Source organism: Eucyclogobius newberryi, unplaced genomic scaffold (genome assembly GCF_026437365.1).
Source record: "Eucyclogobius newberryi isolate DKJ021-1_F unplaced genomic scaffold, fEucNew1.0.hap1 SCAF_89, whole genome shotgun sequence".
In the NCBI taxonomy this organism is placed as follows: Eukaryota; Metazoa; Chordata; class Actinopteri; order Gobiiformes; family Gobiidae; genus Eucyclogobius; species Eucyclogobius newberryi.
The window spans coordinates 91,995-108,729 of record NW_027316531.1 but is presented as its reverse complement, the minus strand read 5'-3'; the positions used below and the strand labels follow the sequence as shown (position 1 = coordinate 108,729).

Here is a 16,735-nt window from a genome sequence, read left to right as displayed (position 1 = left end):
CCCCGGACCACCACCTGCTCTCACACACCACATTCATTCACTCATCAGCACATTTTAGATTCTGACCAGATTTGACCAGACTTGGTGTGCGAAAAGCCAAATCTGTTTAAAGGCCTAGTTCAAGTTACTTCTAATGGCCATCAACAATTTACTGCACCTTTAAATGTGAAAACAACACAACGTGGCTGCACAGAGTATAATTTCCTTTCAGATGAAAGTGAGGTGTAGAGTGGATGATCCACTTAGTTAGCTACAAATGCACTCAGGTCCGTCCTGCCCTGGAGAGTGTGAGGTTAATGTCTTTTCCATCTCTGGCTGACAAAAGATATTTACCGCCACACCAGGACTCTGTAAAAAGTGTGACAAATGAAAACTTGCCTTTTAAAAACTTAGCTTCAAAGCCACTTTGTGCATGAGGCCAATGAGCTTTAATTACAAACTCTTGTTAAGAAAAAAGAAGAAGAAAATGCAAGGACACCCTGTGAACACAGAAGCCCTACATGTGGGCAGTTTTTACGTCTGAAAACTGCTGCTCATCCATCATGAGCAAGTGTGAAACTGTCTGTGTTTCCCAAATTACCTCCTCCACTGCGGGGCCATCACAGGCCATCCACAGCCTGTGCCAGAAACAAGACACAGCCAAGATTCACATTTCTAATAGCATACTTCGTTTATTTAAATATAGTTAAAACAAATCATTTAAGTAGTAAACTATGTACATTTTAGCCTTTATTTAATCTGTTCCTGAATACATTTCTTTAAATGCCTTTGTCGGATGATCTAATGCTACATGTCCTGACCTTGCTCATGATAGAGCCTCACAAAGCGACATGTTTCTTTTGATTGCTAATCTTTGTGTTTTATTATTTTGGCATCTTTCTCCATAAAAGCTAATTCATTCCTTTTATGCTTTCAACTGCACTGTGTCTCCTCAAACATGTCCAAATGAAAAATATAATTACTGATGTTTAGATGATAATACAATTGTTCCTTTTGTGGAATAATGACAAATTATTTTGTCAACTGTAATTGTTGTTGTTGTTTTTTTAATGACCACAGCGAATGTTTGAAAAGCAAATGAATAAATCACATTGGGTTAGAGTCACCATAGAAATATGAAACAGGAATGTACATCACATGCAGACACAAAACACCGTGAGCAACAAAGCAAAATGTAAAATACAAAGCACAACGCAATGTGTGATGTGTCTTGCCCAAAGTGGGATTGAACCAGTAATATCCGATTATTCATGGGTTTCAGACTATGGCAACAACCATTTTGTCACTTGGTATTTTTAACCAATTGTGTAGATCAGTGCCTATTTTCTAAAGATGGCTTTCTCTAGAAGATATACATAAAAGTATGGGTTAGTTTGGACCAGTGCTGTCTGGAGGAAGCTCACAGTGCTTTTCGTTTACTCATTTATAAAATGTGGATTTAGGAGGTTTTTATTGCACTTCAAAACTTAAAACGTGTCCTTACTGTGAGCAGGCTTGCATCTCCATAAACCTGACTCGTATGTGGCCTAGAGGAGCCTCCTGTGGCTTGTTTCCATGGAAAGTTTCTTTGGTTGTAATATTCCAAAGTGTGGCATAGCATCTCCATCCATCCCTGTGTAGAATGATCTGAAGTATGGTTTCAATGGAATCATGGAAGGTTATATACTGTTACTTTAGCATGGAAACTCACTTACACACTCACAGTAGTACATACATTTTATTATTATTATAAAAAGATTAAATATTATTATATTTTTAAATACATACACGATCTCTGCTTGAACACTTCTTCAGAGGGCATGAATCAAAATGGACTTTTAAGAACTTCCTTGAGGAATTAACAACTTACATTTAGCTTAAAACAAATACAACCTACTACTTTATAATTAGGGCTCCACATGATTCATATAATTCATATCACAAGAGAACTTATTCATTTCGTAAATTATGACACAAACTGCTGATTATGATGTAGCCTTTGGAAAGGCAGTAATTAACAGTAGGTTGTAGTTTTCATTTGCAGACTTTATTGTCCCTTTAGGTCCGTTTGGTGAGCTTCCCACAGCCCTGCTCCTTCGTTTGGCCAATGAGAGAGGGAGAGGGAGAGAGAGAGGGGGAGAGAGGGAGAGAGAGGGTAGAGAGAGGGGGAGAGAGAGAGAGAGGGGGAGAGAGGGAGAGAGAGAGGGGGGGAGAGGGAGGGGGAGAGAGAGGGGGGAGAGAGAGAGGGGGAGAGAGGGAGAGAGAGAGGGGGGGAGAGGGAGGGGGAGGGTAGAGAGAGGGGGAGAGAGAGAGCGAGGGGGAGAGAGGGAGAGAGAGAGGGGGGGAGAGGGAGGGGGAGAGAGAGGGGGGAGAGAGAGAGGGGGAGAGAGGGAGAGAGAGAGGGGGGGAGAGGGAGGGGGAGAGAGAGGGGGGAGAGAGAGAGGGGGAGAGAGGGAGAGAGAGAGGGGGGGAGAGGGAGGGGGAGGGTAGAGAGAGGGGGAGAGAGAGAGCGAGGGGGAGAGAGGGAGAGAGAGAGGGGGGGAGAGGGAGGGGGAGAGAGAGGGGGGAGAGAGAGAGGGGGAGAGAGGGAGCGAGTGAGGGAGAGGGACGCGGGAGGGAGAGACGAGGGGGAGAGAGGGAGGGGAGAGAGGAGAGAGAGAGAGAGAGAGTAGGTGACGTGTGGAGCTGCTCTGCTCCATCAGCCCCTCACACTCTGTTTCCTCCACGCTGGAGGCGCGAGGAGGATCCTGTGCGCGCTTCGCTCTGTTGTTCTCGCTGTTGTTCTCGCTGTTGTTCTCGCTGTTGTTCGGATAATACACGTGTCCTCGGCTGTGAAGATGCTGTGGCTGCTGTGCGTGTCCAGTCTGTGCTCTCTGCGCGCCGTCAGCGGAGCCTCCGCCGCCACTAACTGTAAGTTGATCACCTCCAGCTCCACCTGTAAGTTCTGTCCCCGGGAGCCGGAGGAGGCGCGCGTGTCCGGGCTGCGGGCGCTGCTTGTTGCGCTGTTCCCGCTTTAGCAGGAGGGAAACGCGGCTTTTACTCGTTCCACGGAGTCTTTTGGGCATCAGTCTGAGTCAGAAAAATCTGTGATTATATTGCATTTCCGCTGCGCTGGACCGGAGTGTGGTCAGTGAATGGCGGCGCAGGTTATTAGAGGTTTGATTGCGCTCTTCTTAAAGTCAGGGGGACGCTGGATGTGGCTCTGTGCGGTCTGCTGCACCTGAGAGTGTGAGGACCGTTATCCGGGCTGAAATGTGCAGGACCACTTGGAATTCCTGGTGCAATAGAAGGACAACGAATACAATGATTTTATTAAGAGGTAGTTAGTCAATGACGAACTTTTTTGTGTGCAAATAATGTGCCACAATGCATCTAACGTTTAATTGTTCTTATTTCAATATTATTTTGAAATTGTCTTTATTCAATAAATGCTTTTTTCCAGGATACAAGCTGTAAACGGCACTTGCAGCTCATTGTTCTTGTGGACATGGCAACAATTGAGACGTTCATAAATCAAGCATATTCTTAGTAAACTTTTCCCCTAATGCAATAAAATCATATGCGCAACTGTTGCTTTTAAACCCAATTTGAGTCACGTTATACATATCTGTAATTAAATCTCCCAAAATATATGTTTTCAGAGTCTACGCATGCCAAAACTCTTTAGGATCTTTAAGGTTTCACTGGTGATACGAGGCTACTTGATCTGCCTGTCTTTACACCTGAGGGAAGGGTGACACGGGCCTTTTCTACTCCAAGTATGTGACATTATGGGGAGAAAGCAGCCTAAACTGACAGGTGCATTACTCATTTATAGCTGTGGTACAGTTTCCAAATGTCCTGATGGGTGCTGACATGCTGCGATCAGATGAGCCGCTGAGAGGCTGCGGAGGTCAGAGAAGTGATCTTATAGTTACCACAGAAGACTAACACCGGTGATGTGTCATGACCAGTGTGTGTGGCTGCTGGCAGGAGGCTGCAGGTACAAGCAACCCACAAAAACAATGTCTACACTGTTTGTACTCATTCTCAATTAATGTCATTCACGAATACAGTTGGGCACCAAAAAACAGGATGAGTCGGGTCAAATGCAATGGTTGTAGCAGGAATGTTTGAGCGGTATGCGAATCACTCCATATAGAGACAGAGTGTTTGCCCTGTAGACAATTAGTTAAGTTAAGATGATTAAACTGGCTGAATTTAATTTATTTTTACTTTGAATTAATGCATCTTCTGAGGGACCATGTTGTGTTAGGTCGACTTGTCACGATAATACCGTAATTATTTCATTTCTTGCTGAATTAGTTATTTGTATCACTGACACAACCTTGGAAGCTGGGATAGCTGACTCTGACTTTTGATTTGAATAAGTAAATGTTTTTATAAGTGTGTATTATAAAAGCAGGACTTTGTTACAAAAATGAAGTTGCAGTATTTTATTTCTAGTCAAACCGGAAGTAAGAGCTGAAAGCAACATTGTCATTGGCTGTGCTTGGGTGTCACTGTCGTCACTGTCACGGGCGTAAAATCAGTGCATGTAAATATTAACAATGCGTGGAAGTGTTTGTGACTTAGAACTAGTTAGATTTAAATAGTTCCTCCTTTTGCAGTGTGAAAATAAAACAACAACAAAAGTTCTAAATGTACAATATTGTCAAAAAGCATACAAACCTATTTAATTAATTATATTATGTTATTTACTCACTCGTCTTCTTGTACAACCAACAAGAACATGAACACACAAATATTGACCTCCAGAATGACTGTCCCATCCATTATTATTTGTATTATTATTAGTTTCTATGGTAATTATTGCGACACGTCAAGACTTGTGCTTAGTTGTTACTACTCCCCAGGTCACCCTTGAAAAAGAGGTCTCAATCTCAATGGGGTTTCAATGATAATAGATAAATAAATGAATAAATAAATGAATGAAAAAAATAAATAAATGAATGAATAAACAATTCAGTTAATGCTCTGCCCTCGCCGTCATAATTCACGCACCTGGACTTAGTCATTTCCACCTTTTTTGTGTGTCCACGAACCGTTTCCTTGCCACAGTCTCTTTGTGTTTTGGTTCATCGGGTGCAGTACATTTTGCTCTTAAGTGTCTGTCTTTAAGTGGAGAAAGTGGTTTAGTCCGTTTACAGTAATTAGTCTGTAACGTTATGTGGTCCGGCTGTGCGTCCATCAGCCTCTGCCTCCACAAAAACAGGCTTCTCTTTGGTCCACGCCGAGTTTTATATTGACCTAAACAGAAAGGGCTTCCCCAAGGCAGCAGCTGCAGAGGAGTATTTCAGACAGAATCATCTCAGGGGAGGTGCCCAAGACAAGATGTTTAAATGTCAGGAAGCACAATACAGGCCACTACAACCAACACACACACTGTTAGAGTTTGAATACCAGCAAACATTGTATTTACTGACATATTATACTGTGCACAATGTTCATTAGAATGCTTAAGATTTGGTTATGGATAAGGTTTAAACTTTTTCTCTCAAGTAAATCCCTGTATTCTCAACTTTGGTTAAATCCATTCATTTTTAAGTTTAAGTTAAATGTTGAAGAATTAAATAAATAGAATAAAACAGTTGTGAAAATTGAAAACGTTGAAAATAAAAGAGAGCAAACTCTGGCCTAAGGATTCTTGATTGATACTGTTGTAATATTTGCCATATAAGTACAGTACTCATGCTTATACTGAGCCATCTGAGAAAATACTTGAATCCACTACATATGACTGGGGCCATGTGCTGCAGTGTTTAATCAACTAATCGTAACTCGACATAACATAATTGTCATTGTTTGTTTTAATATCTGGACTACACACTCTAAATTACATATGAAAAGACTTCCAATAGCAAAGGCAGCTGCATTATTGTATTTTAAAAAAGCCTTCAGTGCCACATTTTTACCTTTATTTGGTTGCTATTGTATTTAAAAACTCTCAATAGAAATAATTGCTTGGCTAGTAAAAATAATAAACCGAATAATTGACCAAATACCAAAATAATTGTTAGTTTCAGCCCTACCCGAGGCAGAACTATTAAAAAAAAAAAAGATACTGGATGGAATTTGATGAAATAATAGGATTGTTGTTATGAGTGTACAGGAACATTTGAGAGAAGTCTGAAATATGAACGGCTAAACTAATACAAGAAGCCCACGCATCGCTAATCATATTTTTGGAGGTCCACATTTTGCACAAGAAGAAGGTTTGTTGTTAGTTTGACGAGGAAATCAACCATATTAAATAATAATGATAAATAATTGCAGTCATTCAAATGCCATTTCAATTTGATTGCGATATACATAATGTGGACGCTCTAACAAGTACATTTGATTTCAGTATTTCTGTCGGAGTTGCAGTATACTCTTACACCAGAGTCTTAATTCTTTCCGATTAAATTAGGACTTTCCTTCCCCATTGCCGCCTACATATTGAATAAAACTCGTATCTTTTTAATGTAGTGCCCACTCGACTGCTCTCCTTCCTCCAACGTGATCCTCCCCCATGCTCTCACTCTCAGAGCAGCATAAGTTTGGTTTTGGCAGCAAATGGAAGCTGTCATTATCAGCTGAAATGACACTCTTCAGTGCGGCCTGCCTGTGGGAGGAACTGCGCCTGATCTCCACACAGCAGGTGCATCCGCTACTCCCGCTCTCGCACCACATATATTTACGTCAAGATTTCACGTTCCACCGAGCAAACGCTTCGCAAATAATTATTTCTGCGGAGGAGTGTCGGAAGAGTGGGAAAACTAAAATAAAGTAATGGCCAGTGATGGTTAGACTATGTGATGGAGACAGTGCTTCCGCTGTAGATGTTAATGAGAGTGAAGCATTCTGGGAACTCCTACGGCAGCATGTTCAAGGCCTGGTGGGCTTATCACAAGGTAAATGAGGCAGAAGAGTGCAGCGTGACAGAATAGGCACTTACCGAAACCATATTGGAGCAGCAGACAGACTCTCACATGTTTTTTTTTTACTACTGCCAGGTCTAAGGGCCGACTCCAGCTCCTGTATTACTAGATTTGACTTAAACCTGTGGAGACGAACTGTTGTTGTGGTCAGCCCTATACTCTGGAATGCCCCCCACGTCTGAACAGCCCCTTTAAGTCTTGTCTTGAGAGAGAGACTTGAGTCTTTTATTTTTATTTGTTTTAATTTTTCATTGCAAGGGGGACATATTACACACACTTTAATGAGCTTTTAACCTTATAACATGGTGTTTCCTCATCATATGTTTACTCAAAGTTGCATTTTGATTGATTCCTGCAAGTTTTAGTAATCCTTTATTAAAAACACTCACGGAACGGCGCTTTCATTTCACACGGACACACAACAGAGGAGAGAGCAGCGTGTTTTAAACTCACGAGTGTGACTTGGAAGAGTTTTGTTGTGTGAACTAGCACGGTGTCTTGAGCTGCAACTCTGCAGAAGCCCTGCAGCACCAGCACGGTGCGCGGCCGACCCCCCACCCCGCCACCGTGGACCCCCGCTCCACACTCACGGCCCTGAAGTGAAATGTTGCTGTTTTAGGGACATACTTATGCGAATTAAAGAATAAAATTAGTTTTTTTTTTAGCAGAAACTCCTTATTTGTCATTTGTTTATTACTATAAACTATAACATTTATTAAAACAATGATTGAATATGTTTTTTAATAGTTTACGAAGGTACAAAAAAATGAAGTACAAAAATGTGTCGAAGAAAAGAATCGGTAGCTGCAGCCCTAGAGTTACTAAGTATTTGGTCAATTTGGCACACCCACTTTGGTTTAAAGAGGTGGACAGTGGCACAGGTGGTGCAGTGGATTGACTTGAAGTGCTGCATTCCATTTTAGGATGTGGATTTAATGATTGGTGGTGGTGGTTGGCACCAAATTGGAGTGTTTTGTCAGTTTGTCCTAAAACAACTGTGTATCACCAATACATAAATAAGAGAGAAATGTGGCACTCTCTATAGTTCTCTGTAAATGAATGGTTGTCCTGTCCACTGATGACCGTTACCTCACCCAATATGGCTGTGGCTGTGTAAGGTGTTACTCGAAGGAGAAATGAATGTCACAGTCTCAGGAGAAGAGGAATAAAAAACAGTCTTGCCAGTTGTTTTGAAAGTTATTTATATTTAATTACAGAAGCATCTCAGTGGATTTTCTTCAGCATGTTACTGTGGAAAGGCTAAACGAAGCAAGTAAGGTAATGGCGAATTGAAAATATATTTTGATAAACAGAAAGGTCACTATGGGATGCATTATATGGGCGTCTGTAAACCACACCACCAAGAAACATCCATACATTATGTACACTGAACAAAAATATAAACGCAAGACTTTTGTTTTTGCTCCTATTTTTCATGAGCTGAACTCAAAGCAATGAAACTTTTTCTATAAAAACAAAAGACCAATTTCTCTCAAATATTGTTCACAAATTAAAAATCTAAAAAGCACTTAATATTAATATTAATGATCCATCCCATATTCAGCTTTGCTGTATTGGGAGGGGTCAGAAAACCCGTCAGTATCTGGGGTGACCACCAAAATGGCCATCGAAGTTGCTGAATGTTGAAAGGAACATGCTGTTGATGCCATTCATACACAAGCATCATGTCACGTTGCAGCATGATAATGCACGACCCCATGTTGCAATGATCTCTGCACAATTCCAGGGCGCTGAAGATGTCCTAGTTCTTGCATGGCAAGTACTCACCAGACATCCACAGATCTGATGTTTTGGACACCTGATTGTCTGCTTTGAGATACTGTGATAAGTTTCATGTTATTTTGTGGAACATTCCAGGCAAAGCATATTGTATATCCGTTAAGGCTGGGTATTGCCTAGCACCTCAAACTGCAATACAGTATGTATCCTGATACATGGTCAACAATACAAAGTGCCCTGATAGATGGATATCCTTTATAAATGTATAAATAAATGTATTCTAGACCCAGGTCAATTTATCAGGGCTGAATGCGTCTACGGTCTAGACCTGAATCCAAACTGTCCCTGATCCGCTGCGTTAACTCAGCTGCAGAAAAAACCTGCACCTTGTGGGAGCAGGTCAGACACCTCGAGTCCCAGCCTGTACGCTCATGTCCCACATGACAGAGCCCGGGCCAAACCGCCAGATTGAGTCAGAGCGCCGGCTCTATAGGAAACAGCTGTGACGCACAGAGCTGTGTGTGTGTGTGTGTGTGTATGTGTATGTGTGTGTGTGTATGTATGTGTATATGTTTGTGAGCGATCATGTGCGTATATTCTCTCTCTGGAGGACAGAGCAGGTGAGTGGAATGAGAGGAGGAGAGCTCTGAGCAGCTTCAGGTGAATGCAGCCTATTATCACAGAAATACACTATGAAGTACGTGAGTAGAATTTCCAGAGGTGCAGTCTATTATGCACAGGTATACGGCATATATCCAGTAGAAGTGCGGCTGGATTTGCATGTGCTCACAACAAATTGATTGCTGATGGAAAAAACATGCGTGCATCAGGGTCACTGGAGCAAAACTGACAACTCAGCCTTGTTTTGCTGATGTAAAGCTACAAAACTATATTATTTGAAGATAATCGGCCTCATATTCACGGATAAACGCGCAAAAGAGTGAATGAATGAATGAACGACATCAACGCAGCGTCACACGCACGGCAGCGCAAGCTGCTCATTCTGACAAAAATTAACACAAACTGATTATAATTTACTTAGAACATAAGGCAAGGCAAGGCAAGTTTATTTGTAGAGCACATTTCATACACAAGGCAATTCAAAGTGCTTCACACAGCAGGAAAAATGCATTCAAATCACAAAGAAATTACAGAAACAGAAATAAAATAAAATTAACTAAATTAAAAATTATCAATCCAACTGATTTTCTAAACTAATAAACATAACTAATAAACAACATAAAACATACATTTAGCAGTTCAGAGAAAAAGTTTGATAAAACTTATCTGGAGTCCACAGCGCAGAGCAGAAGGAAGGAGGAAAGAGAAAATGAGTCTGTGGAGAAGAGGTGTGCAGGGGCGAAGCAGCCAGACTCAGGGGCTGGGGGAAGGGAGGATGGGGGCACTAGAATAGAATAGAATAGAAAAAGTATCACAATTGGATGATATTGACAAAATGAACATCTCGATGTTTGTTTTTAGTATCTGGAACAATATTTTGTCAATCCAACAGAAAAATGTTGAAATACGTTTTTTCAGCGTATTAGTTGAGGTTTAATTATCTGACAAATGTGATAATATCTCCACCCTGTAATCACAAAACACAAGATTTTGAGTACAGTCCTAATCACCATGAAGACACGCATGTGACAGATCCATCAGAAATGTTATAAATCATCTCATTTGAAACTTGTGGTTGTCACTGGAAACTGTACCACAAAGATGCATTGTCTGAACTTCCAACAGTCTCATCCTCATGATTCATCCTTTCTCACCACACACATCTCTGGAGTTTTAGATGATCAAACTTGAGCTATCGTTCTTTGAGTCAGTGTGAGGATATCATCAGTGCTGTGGTGATGCGTGGTGTTTGGAGGTGGCTTTAGAAAAAGATTATGTATCGCGCTCTATTCATTTTCACTTGATTGCATCAGAAGGATTTTTTAAAGTGCAGATGGATAAAGGGCAAGGCTACAGTGGGCTGCATTGATGGATGTCTGTACAAGGACGCCACGCTCAATGAAAGATTTCATGCCGTTACTCTGGTTATAAAATCAAACCATGTCTGGTCCTGGTTATTTTAAGAGTTTTTTTTTTTTTGCTGGAGGTTGGATTGGCACAGATGCTCAACCACTTGTGCTCCATAATCTACTAAGCATGAGTGTCTATTACAGCATGGTGTGATCCTCGAAATCCTGCTCTAGATATATATAAAGATATCTAATTCAACAATCTTATTGAACACATGAGCAGGCTTCTATTTGGAATAAAACATTACATAGCATCCAACAGAAATCAGTCTAGTTTACGAGTAGAAATGCAAGGGAAATGCAGATGTCCAAGGTGTTCGGCCTCCTCTTACAATGAAAAAAATAATAATAATGAATTCCTGTTTTCAACTTACGGACAAAACGGCAAAATGTCCCTACGCAGCTTTCTGCACCAAAGTCGTTATTTCCCCCCCAAAAGAACTCACTGTGAAACATTCCACACCTACACAAAGTCTGGAGCTTGCGTACCTTTGCCGCACTTTTAATGGGCCACGGGCTCAGGCTGCGGTCACGGGCATGAGCCTGTGACTCCAATTTATTTGTCTCCTCTTCACACACAGACATTGCAACGCAGCTCTGTGTTCGCCTTTCACACAAACCCACAGACCTCTGCGTGTGTGTGTGTCCACAGCATGTCCGGACACACACCAGTCCGGACCCTGTGACCGGTCTGACCACAGCGCTGACACATCCCACACGCACTCACACGTCTAAGTGCACAAAGTCATACGAGAATGATATATTCCTCTGTGTGTGTGTGTCGCGCTGTTAAAATGTGCTCCAAAAAAATCTATTGTTTCTATAAAACATTTTATTTTAAAGGTTTAATGGACAGAACAAGGCAGAGTGTCAAAAGTGTGGGTCAGAGCAGCAGAGTTTGGACTCGAGCCTGTGTCTCTGCTGCAGCGTCTCTCCTGAGCCCCTCAGTCTGGTGCGTCAATCAAACTCGCTCATTATTGGTATTTTTAGGTAAATCGCTGTCATTACTGTCTTTGCACTGTACTTTTATGGTGAATTGGAGGCACTTATGTGCGCTGCTCAGAGGGAGTGTGTTTTATAAATCTGAAACGTGAAATGTGTATTTTGTCCGTACGTAGGCTTTCAAGTAGAATCAGCTGCTCTCTTTTATAAACGAGGCCCTTGAACATGGTTCTGTTATGCAGCTACAGAGCTAATTTATCTAATGAGAGTAAAAAACAATTACAGGTTTCAAGATAACGGGTTAGTTACACAACTCTACATTAGAAAAACAAAGAAAAGCCATTACCTGTATATATTTGCACGTTCATTGTGACGTTTGGCACAGTTTCAGTCTAGTCTGGCAAGCCAGTCCCTCCTACTTGCTGTTTAAATGCAGTCGTGTAACCTTTAGACAAATCGCAACCGCTTATTTATCTCCTCTCAAATATCCTTTTAACATTCAGAGCAGCGTATGTAACTTCAGCAAAGTCTACTTTAGTGCTTCATTATTTGATTCAAGGCCATCGAATTTCTCAGCCATCTGTGTTATTTTTTTCTTTAATTCTACTTGTAAGGAGCCATTTTACATTATTTTTCTTTATTTTTCGCAATCTTTTTTTCTTTCTATTTGGTTAATCCGTTTGTCAATCCGCTCATTTGAATCCATAGAGTTATTGTCCAGACTACATTATGTTACATACATGTATTCTTGGCTGTCCAGGCAAGCAAAGGTCCAATGCTGCTGATTTGCATTTATTAAACAGTATCAGTCAAATTCCAATTCACGTATCTGCTTCTCTTTGTTGATGATTCATATTTTCTCCGTTAATAAGATGTAAATTAAATTGTTTCATTAAACTTTATAACCGTGAAAAAACCAGGCAGCATGAGGTAGTTTTGTTCATAAGACTCTCACATCACGTACAATCTGCCTGCTGTGCAATATCAGGCCTCCATATTGAAACTGTGATTATGTTTGTCCAGCGCCACATAATATCATATACGTCTCCTGAACTTGTTTATGAATCGCATTGTTTGTGTTCTTGACCTTTTGAAGTCTTCATTCTGGAGTGTGGCGTCCCAAGTGTTTGTCAGTGATTGCACTTGTTCAGCAATAGCTCTGTGACAGTCGAGAGGGATCAGAGAGCCCGTGTCCTCCGCATTGTGCAGAGCGGTACAATATTTCCACTGCAGGGAAAGCATGCACAAAGAGATACATGATATAAGACTATTTGGAGAAATAATTTGGCCCAGTCTCTAGGGGTGGGGAAAAAATCTATTGTGATAAATGCGGCGCCAGTGGAGGACTTGCCATTTCCATCACAATGATTCTGCAGTGAGTCGCAATCTATAGAATGCAATGAATATGCTTGGAATAACATTAGTCTCGTAAACTTTCAAATGTTTTTTTTGTTGTTACTGGCACAAGGTTTTTGAAGGGATTATCAACACCCACTTTTTAAGACCAGGGACACTAATCAGGTTGGGGCATTTGCAGTAATGACAGCCACCATTATCTGTGGCCCTTTTACCAGTTGTAGGATTTTGCATTGGGGTTTTAGATAGAGACCCGTCTTCCCGTATATTGGACGGGGTATTTTGAAATGTGGACGGGCATTTTCGAGTGCAGGGACGGCCATTTTACTAAAACATTTTAGAAAAAAAGGGAATAGTATCATTAAATCGGGCCGGGAAGCATTTGACAATAGTCCACCATTACAGTTTACTGTTTACAAGTAAAAATGTGCATGCTGCGCGCTGATTGGTCGACGAAATGTGTGTGCTTGGCTCTGATTGGCTGCCGAGGCCGGAGAATGCCAGAGCTACTCGTTTTTTCGCCTAGTCGGCCCCGTACCCCCAGACAAAATTATTTGGACGGGGTGTTTTCAAATCCTATCTAAAAGCCTGACTGCCAGTGACAGACAAAGTAAACGAAGAGCTGAAGAAACAGAGGGTTCTCCAATATCTACTATATACTATACTATATAGTCTACCATAATACAGTCTACTTGTGTCAAAAGTCTGCATGTTGTGCTTCATAATAAATCCACATCCAGTCACAGTCTGCAGTGTCCGTGTGAAAATGAAGCGTGCCTGTTGGTCCAGTCGGCCTGTGTGGTGTTCAAAGTTCAACATGGAGATGTGGCTGGAGTACGCATAAAGTTACTGGCAAAAGGAAAAATGTTATCCTATCTTTGCCATAATCCTCCTCCACCAACATTTATTAAAAGCATGAATGTGTCAAAAGCATGTGCGGTGCAGTATATGGAGGCAAAAGTGAAACATAACCGTACACTGAGCTGCTACGACCAGCTGTACGGCTTTCGTTCATTTGTTTGTCCTACAGACGTCCTGCAAGTATGTTTTAAATAAGATTTGACACATTTATACTGTGATTAAATGCTGGAAAAAATGTTTTGGCATAATTTTGGCCATTAATTTTCATACAGCCCTGCCAAGACTATTACAGAAACATTTTAGCACATTTGTGATGGGTTGCAAAAATACTGTGTGAATAATGTCATTATTATGTCATCACTTTCAATATCTCCCACCTCTACTCATTTGATAGAAATAGCTTAATTTATTCTTGTTCTCAAATTACGTTTCCACTTTACAAAATGTCTTGCCTTGCCATGTTTTTAATTTGAATACAAACAGCACTACCGTGATTTCCCCCCTAGTTATATTATTTCTCTAATTATCCTTTACACTTACACCACAAGGATTCTGTTTCCGTATATTGACCTGCAGTGTTAGAACATATTACAATATTGTTAGCACATTGTTGCCAAACCAATATATACATTGCTTATTGAATTGTGTTTCACTCGGAGCTATTTGTCAGTGGAGCCGTGAGTTTAGTTGTTGTAACATTGCCCTGAATAGCTAATTATGACTGAAGACCATCGAGGTTTGTGACTTCAAATGTGTTGTTCTAGTCGAGAACAGTGTGCGTGTGTGTGTGTGTGTGTCTGTGTCTGTGTGCGTGTGTGCGTGTGTGTGTCTGTGTGCGTACGTGTATGTGTGTGTGTGTGTGTCTGTGTGCGTGTATGTGTGTGTGTGTGTGTGTGTGTGTGTCTGTGTGCGTGTGTGTGTCTGTGTGCGTGCGTGTATGTGTGTGTGTGTGTCTGTGTGCGTGTGTGTGTCTGTGTGCGTGCGTGTATGTGTGTGTGTGTGTGTGTCTGTGCGTGCGTGTGTGCGTGTGTCTGTGTGCGCGCGTGTGTGTGTGTCTGTGTGCGTGTCTGTGTGCGTGCGTGTATGTGTGTGTGTGTGTGTGTGTGTGTCTGTGCGTGCGTGTGTGCGTGTGTCTGTGTGCGCGCGTGTGTGTGTGTCTGTGTGCGTGTGTGTCTGTGTGCGTGCGTGTATGTGTGTGTGTGTCTGTGTGCGTGTGTGTGTCTGTGTGCGTGTATGTGTGTGTGTGTGTGTGTGTGTGTGTGTCTGTGCGTGCGTGCGTGTGTGCATGTGTCTGTGTGCGCGCGTGTGTGTGTGCGTGTGTGTGTGCGTGTGTATGTGTCTGTGTGTGTGTGTGTGTGTGTGTCTGTGCGTGCGTGTATGTGTGTGTGTGTGTGTGTGTCTGTGTGTGCGCGTGTGTGTGTGCGTGTGTATGTGTGTGTGTGTCTGTGTGCGTGTGTGTGTCTGTGTGCGTGCGTGTATGTGTGTGTGTGTGTGTGTGTGTGTCTGTGTGCGTGCGTGTGTGTGTGTGTCTGTGTGTGTGTGTCTGTGTGCGTGTGTGCGTGTGTGTGTCTGTGTGCGTGCGTGTATGTGTGTGTGTCTGTGTGCGTGCGTGTATGTGTGTGTGTGTGTGTGTCTGTGTGCGTGTGTGTGTCTGTGTGCGTGCGTGTATGTGTGTGTGTGTGTGTGTGTGTCTGTGCGTGTGTTTGTGCGTGTGTCTGTGTGCGCGTGTGTGTGTGTGTCTGTGTGCGTGTCTGTGTGCGTGCGTGTATGTGTGTGTGTGTGTGTCTGTGTGCGTGTGTGTGTCTGTGTGCGTGCGTGTATGTGTGCGTGTGTGCGTGTGTCTGTGTGCGCGCGTGTGTGCGTGTGTGTGTGCGTGTGTGTGTGTGCGTGTGTATGTGTCTGTGTGTGTGTGTGTGTGTGTCTGTGCATGCGTGTATGTGTGTGTGTGTGTCTGTGTGTGCGTGTGTGTGTGTGCGTGTGTGTGTGCGTGTGTATGTGTCTGTGTGTGTGTGTGTGTGTCTGTGCGTGCGTGTGTGCGTGTGTATGTGTCTGTGTGTGTGTGTGTGTGTGTGTGTGTCTGTGCGTGCGTGTGTGCGTTTGTGTGTGTGTGTGCGTGCGTGCGTGTGTGTGTGTGTGTGTGTCTGTGCGTGCGTGTGTGCATGCGTGTATGTGTGTGTGTGTGTCTGTGCGTGCGTGTGTGCGTGTGTGTGTGCGTGTGTGTGTGTGTGTGCGTGCGTCTGTGTGCGTGTGTGTGTGTGTGCGTGTGTGTGTGTGTCTGTGCGTGTGTGCGTGCGTGTGTGTATGTGTGTGTGTGTGTGTGTGTCTGTGCGTGCGTGTGTGCGTGTGTGTGTACGTGTGTGTGTGTGTGTGTGCGTGTGTGTGCGTGCGTGTGTGTCTGTGCGTATGTGCGTGCGTGTATGTGTGTGTGTGTGTGTCTGTGCGTGCGTGCGTGTTTGCGTGCGTGCGTGTGTGTGTGTGTGCGTGCGTGTGTGTATGTGCGTGTGTGTGTGTGTAGGTGTGCGTGTGCTTGTCTTAAAGGTCAAAGGTCATACATTCCGAGCCTGTTTGTCCGCGTGAAGGAGGATCATATTAGTCCTCTTCAAGACCACACAGAGGTCTGAGGCGGCGCAGTTACCAGATACTATCATTGTACCCTTTCATATTATTGACGCTGTGGTTGCCATCGACTGCACTTCTGCACCCTCCAATCAGCTCGTCTTGCTCCGCTGGGGTTTGGCACTGGATGGAGACATACTGGATATTGTTAGAAGACAATACACAGGCAATTGCAACTATCAAGATGATTTGGATGAACATTATAATCGTACAAACCCAAAAAATAGTAATCTTGACCATTTTAGAAGCAAAAATACAATATTTCATTTCAATCTATACTAAAGAAGT

The 16,735-nt window shown here is 42.6% G+C and overlaps 1 protein-coding gene across 1 annotated transcript in view; it reads left to right on the top strand.

Moving 5' to 3' along the window:
- The first annotated feature begins 2,766 nt into the window (after positions 1 to 2,766).
- Positions 2,767 to 16,735, top strand: part of LOC140353317 (contactin-associated protein-like 5) — a 99,456-nt gene continuing 85,487 nt past the window's right edge. Inside the window, exon 1 of the mRNA XM_072437816.1 lies at positions 2,767 to 2,889. Within this exon, the coding sequence (XP_072293917.1) occupies positions 2,817 to 2,889 (73 nt within the window). The 5' untranslated portion in view covers positions 2,767 to 2,816. The remainder of the gene's footprint in view (positions 2,890 to 16,735) is intronic.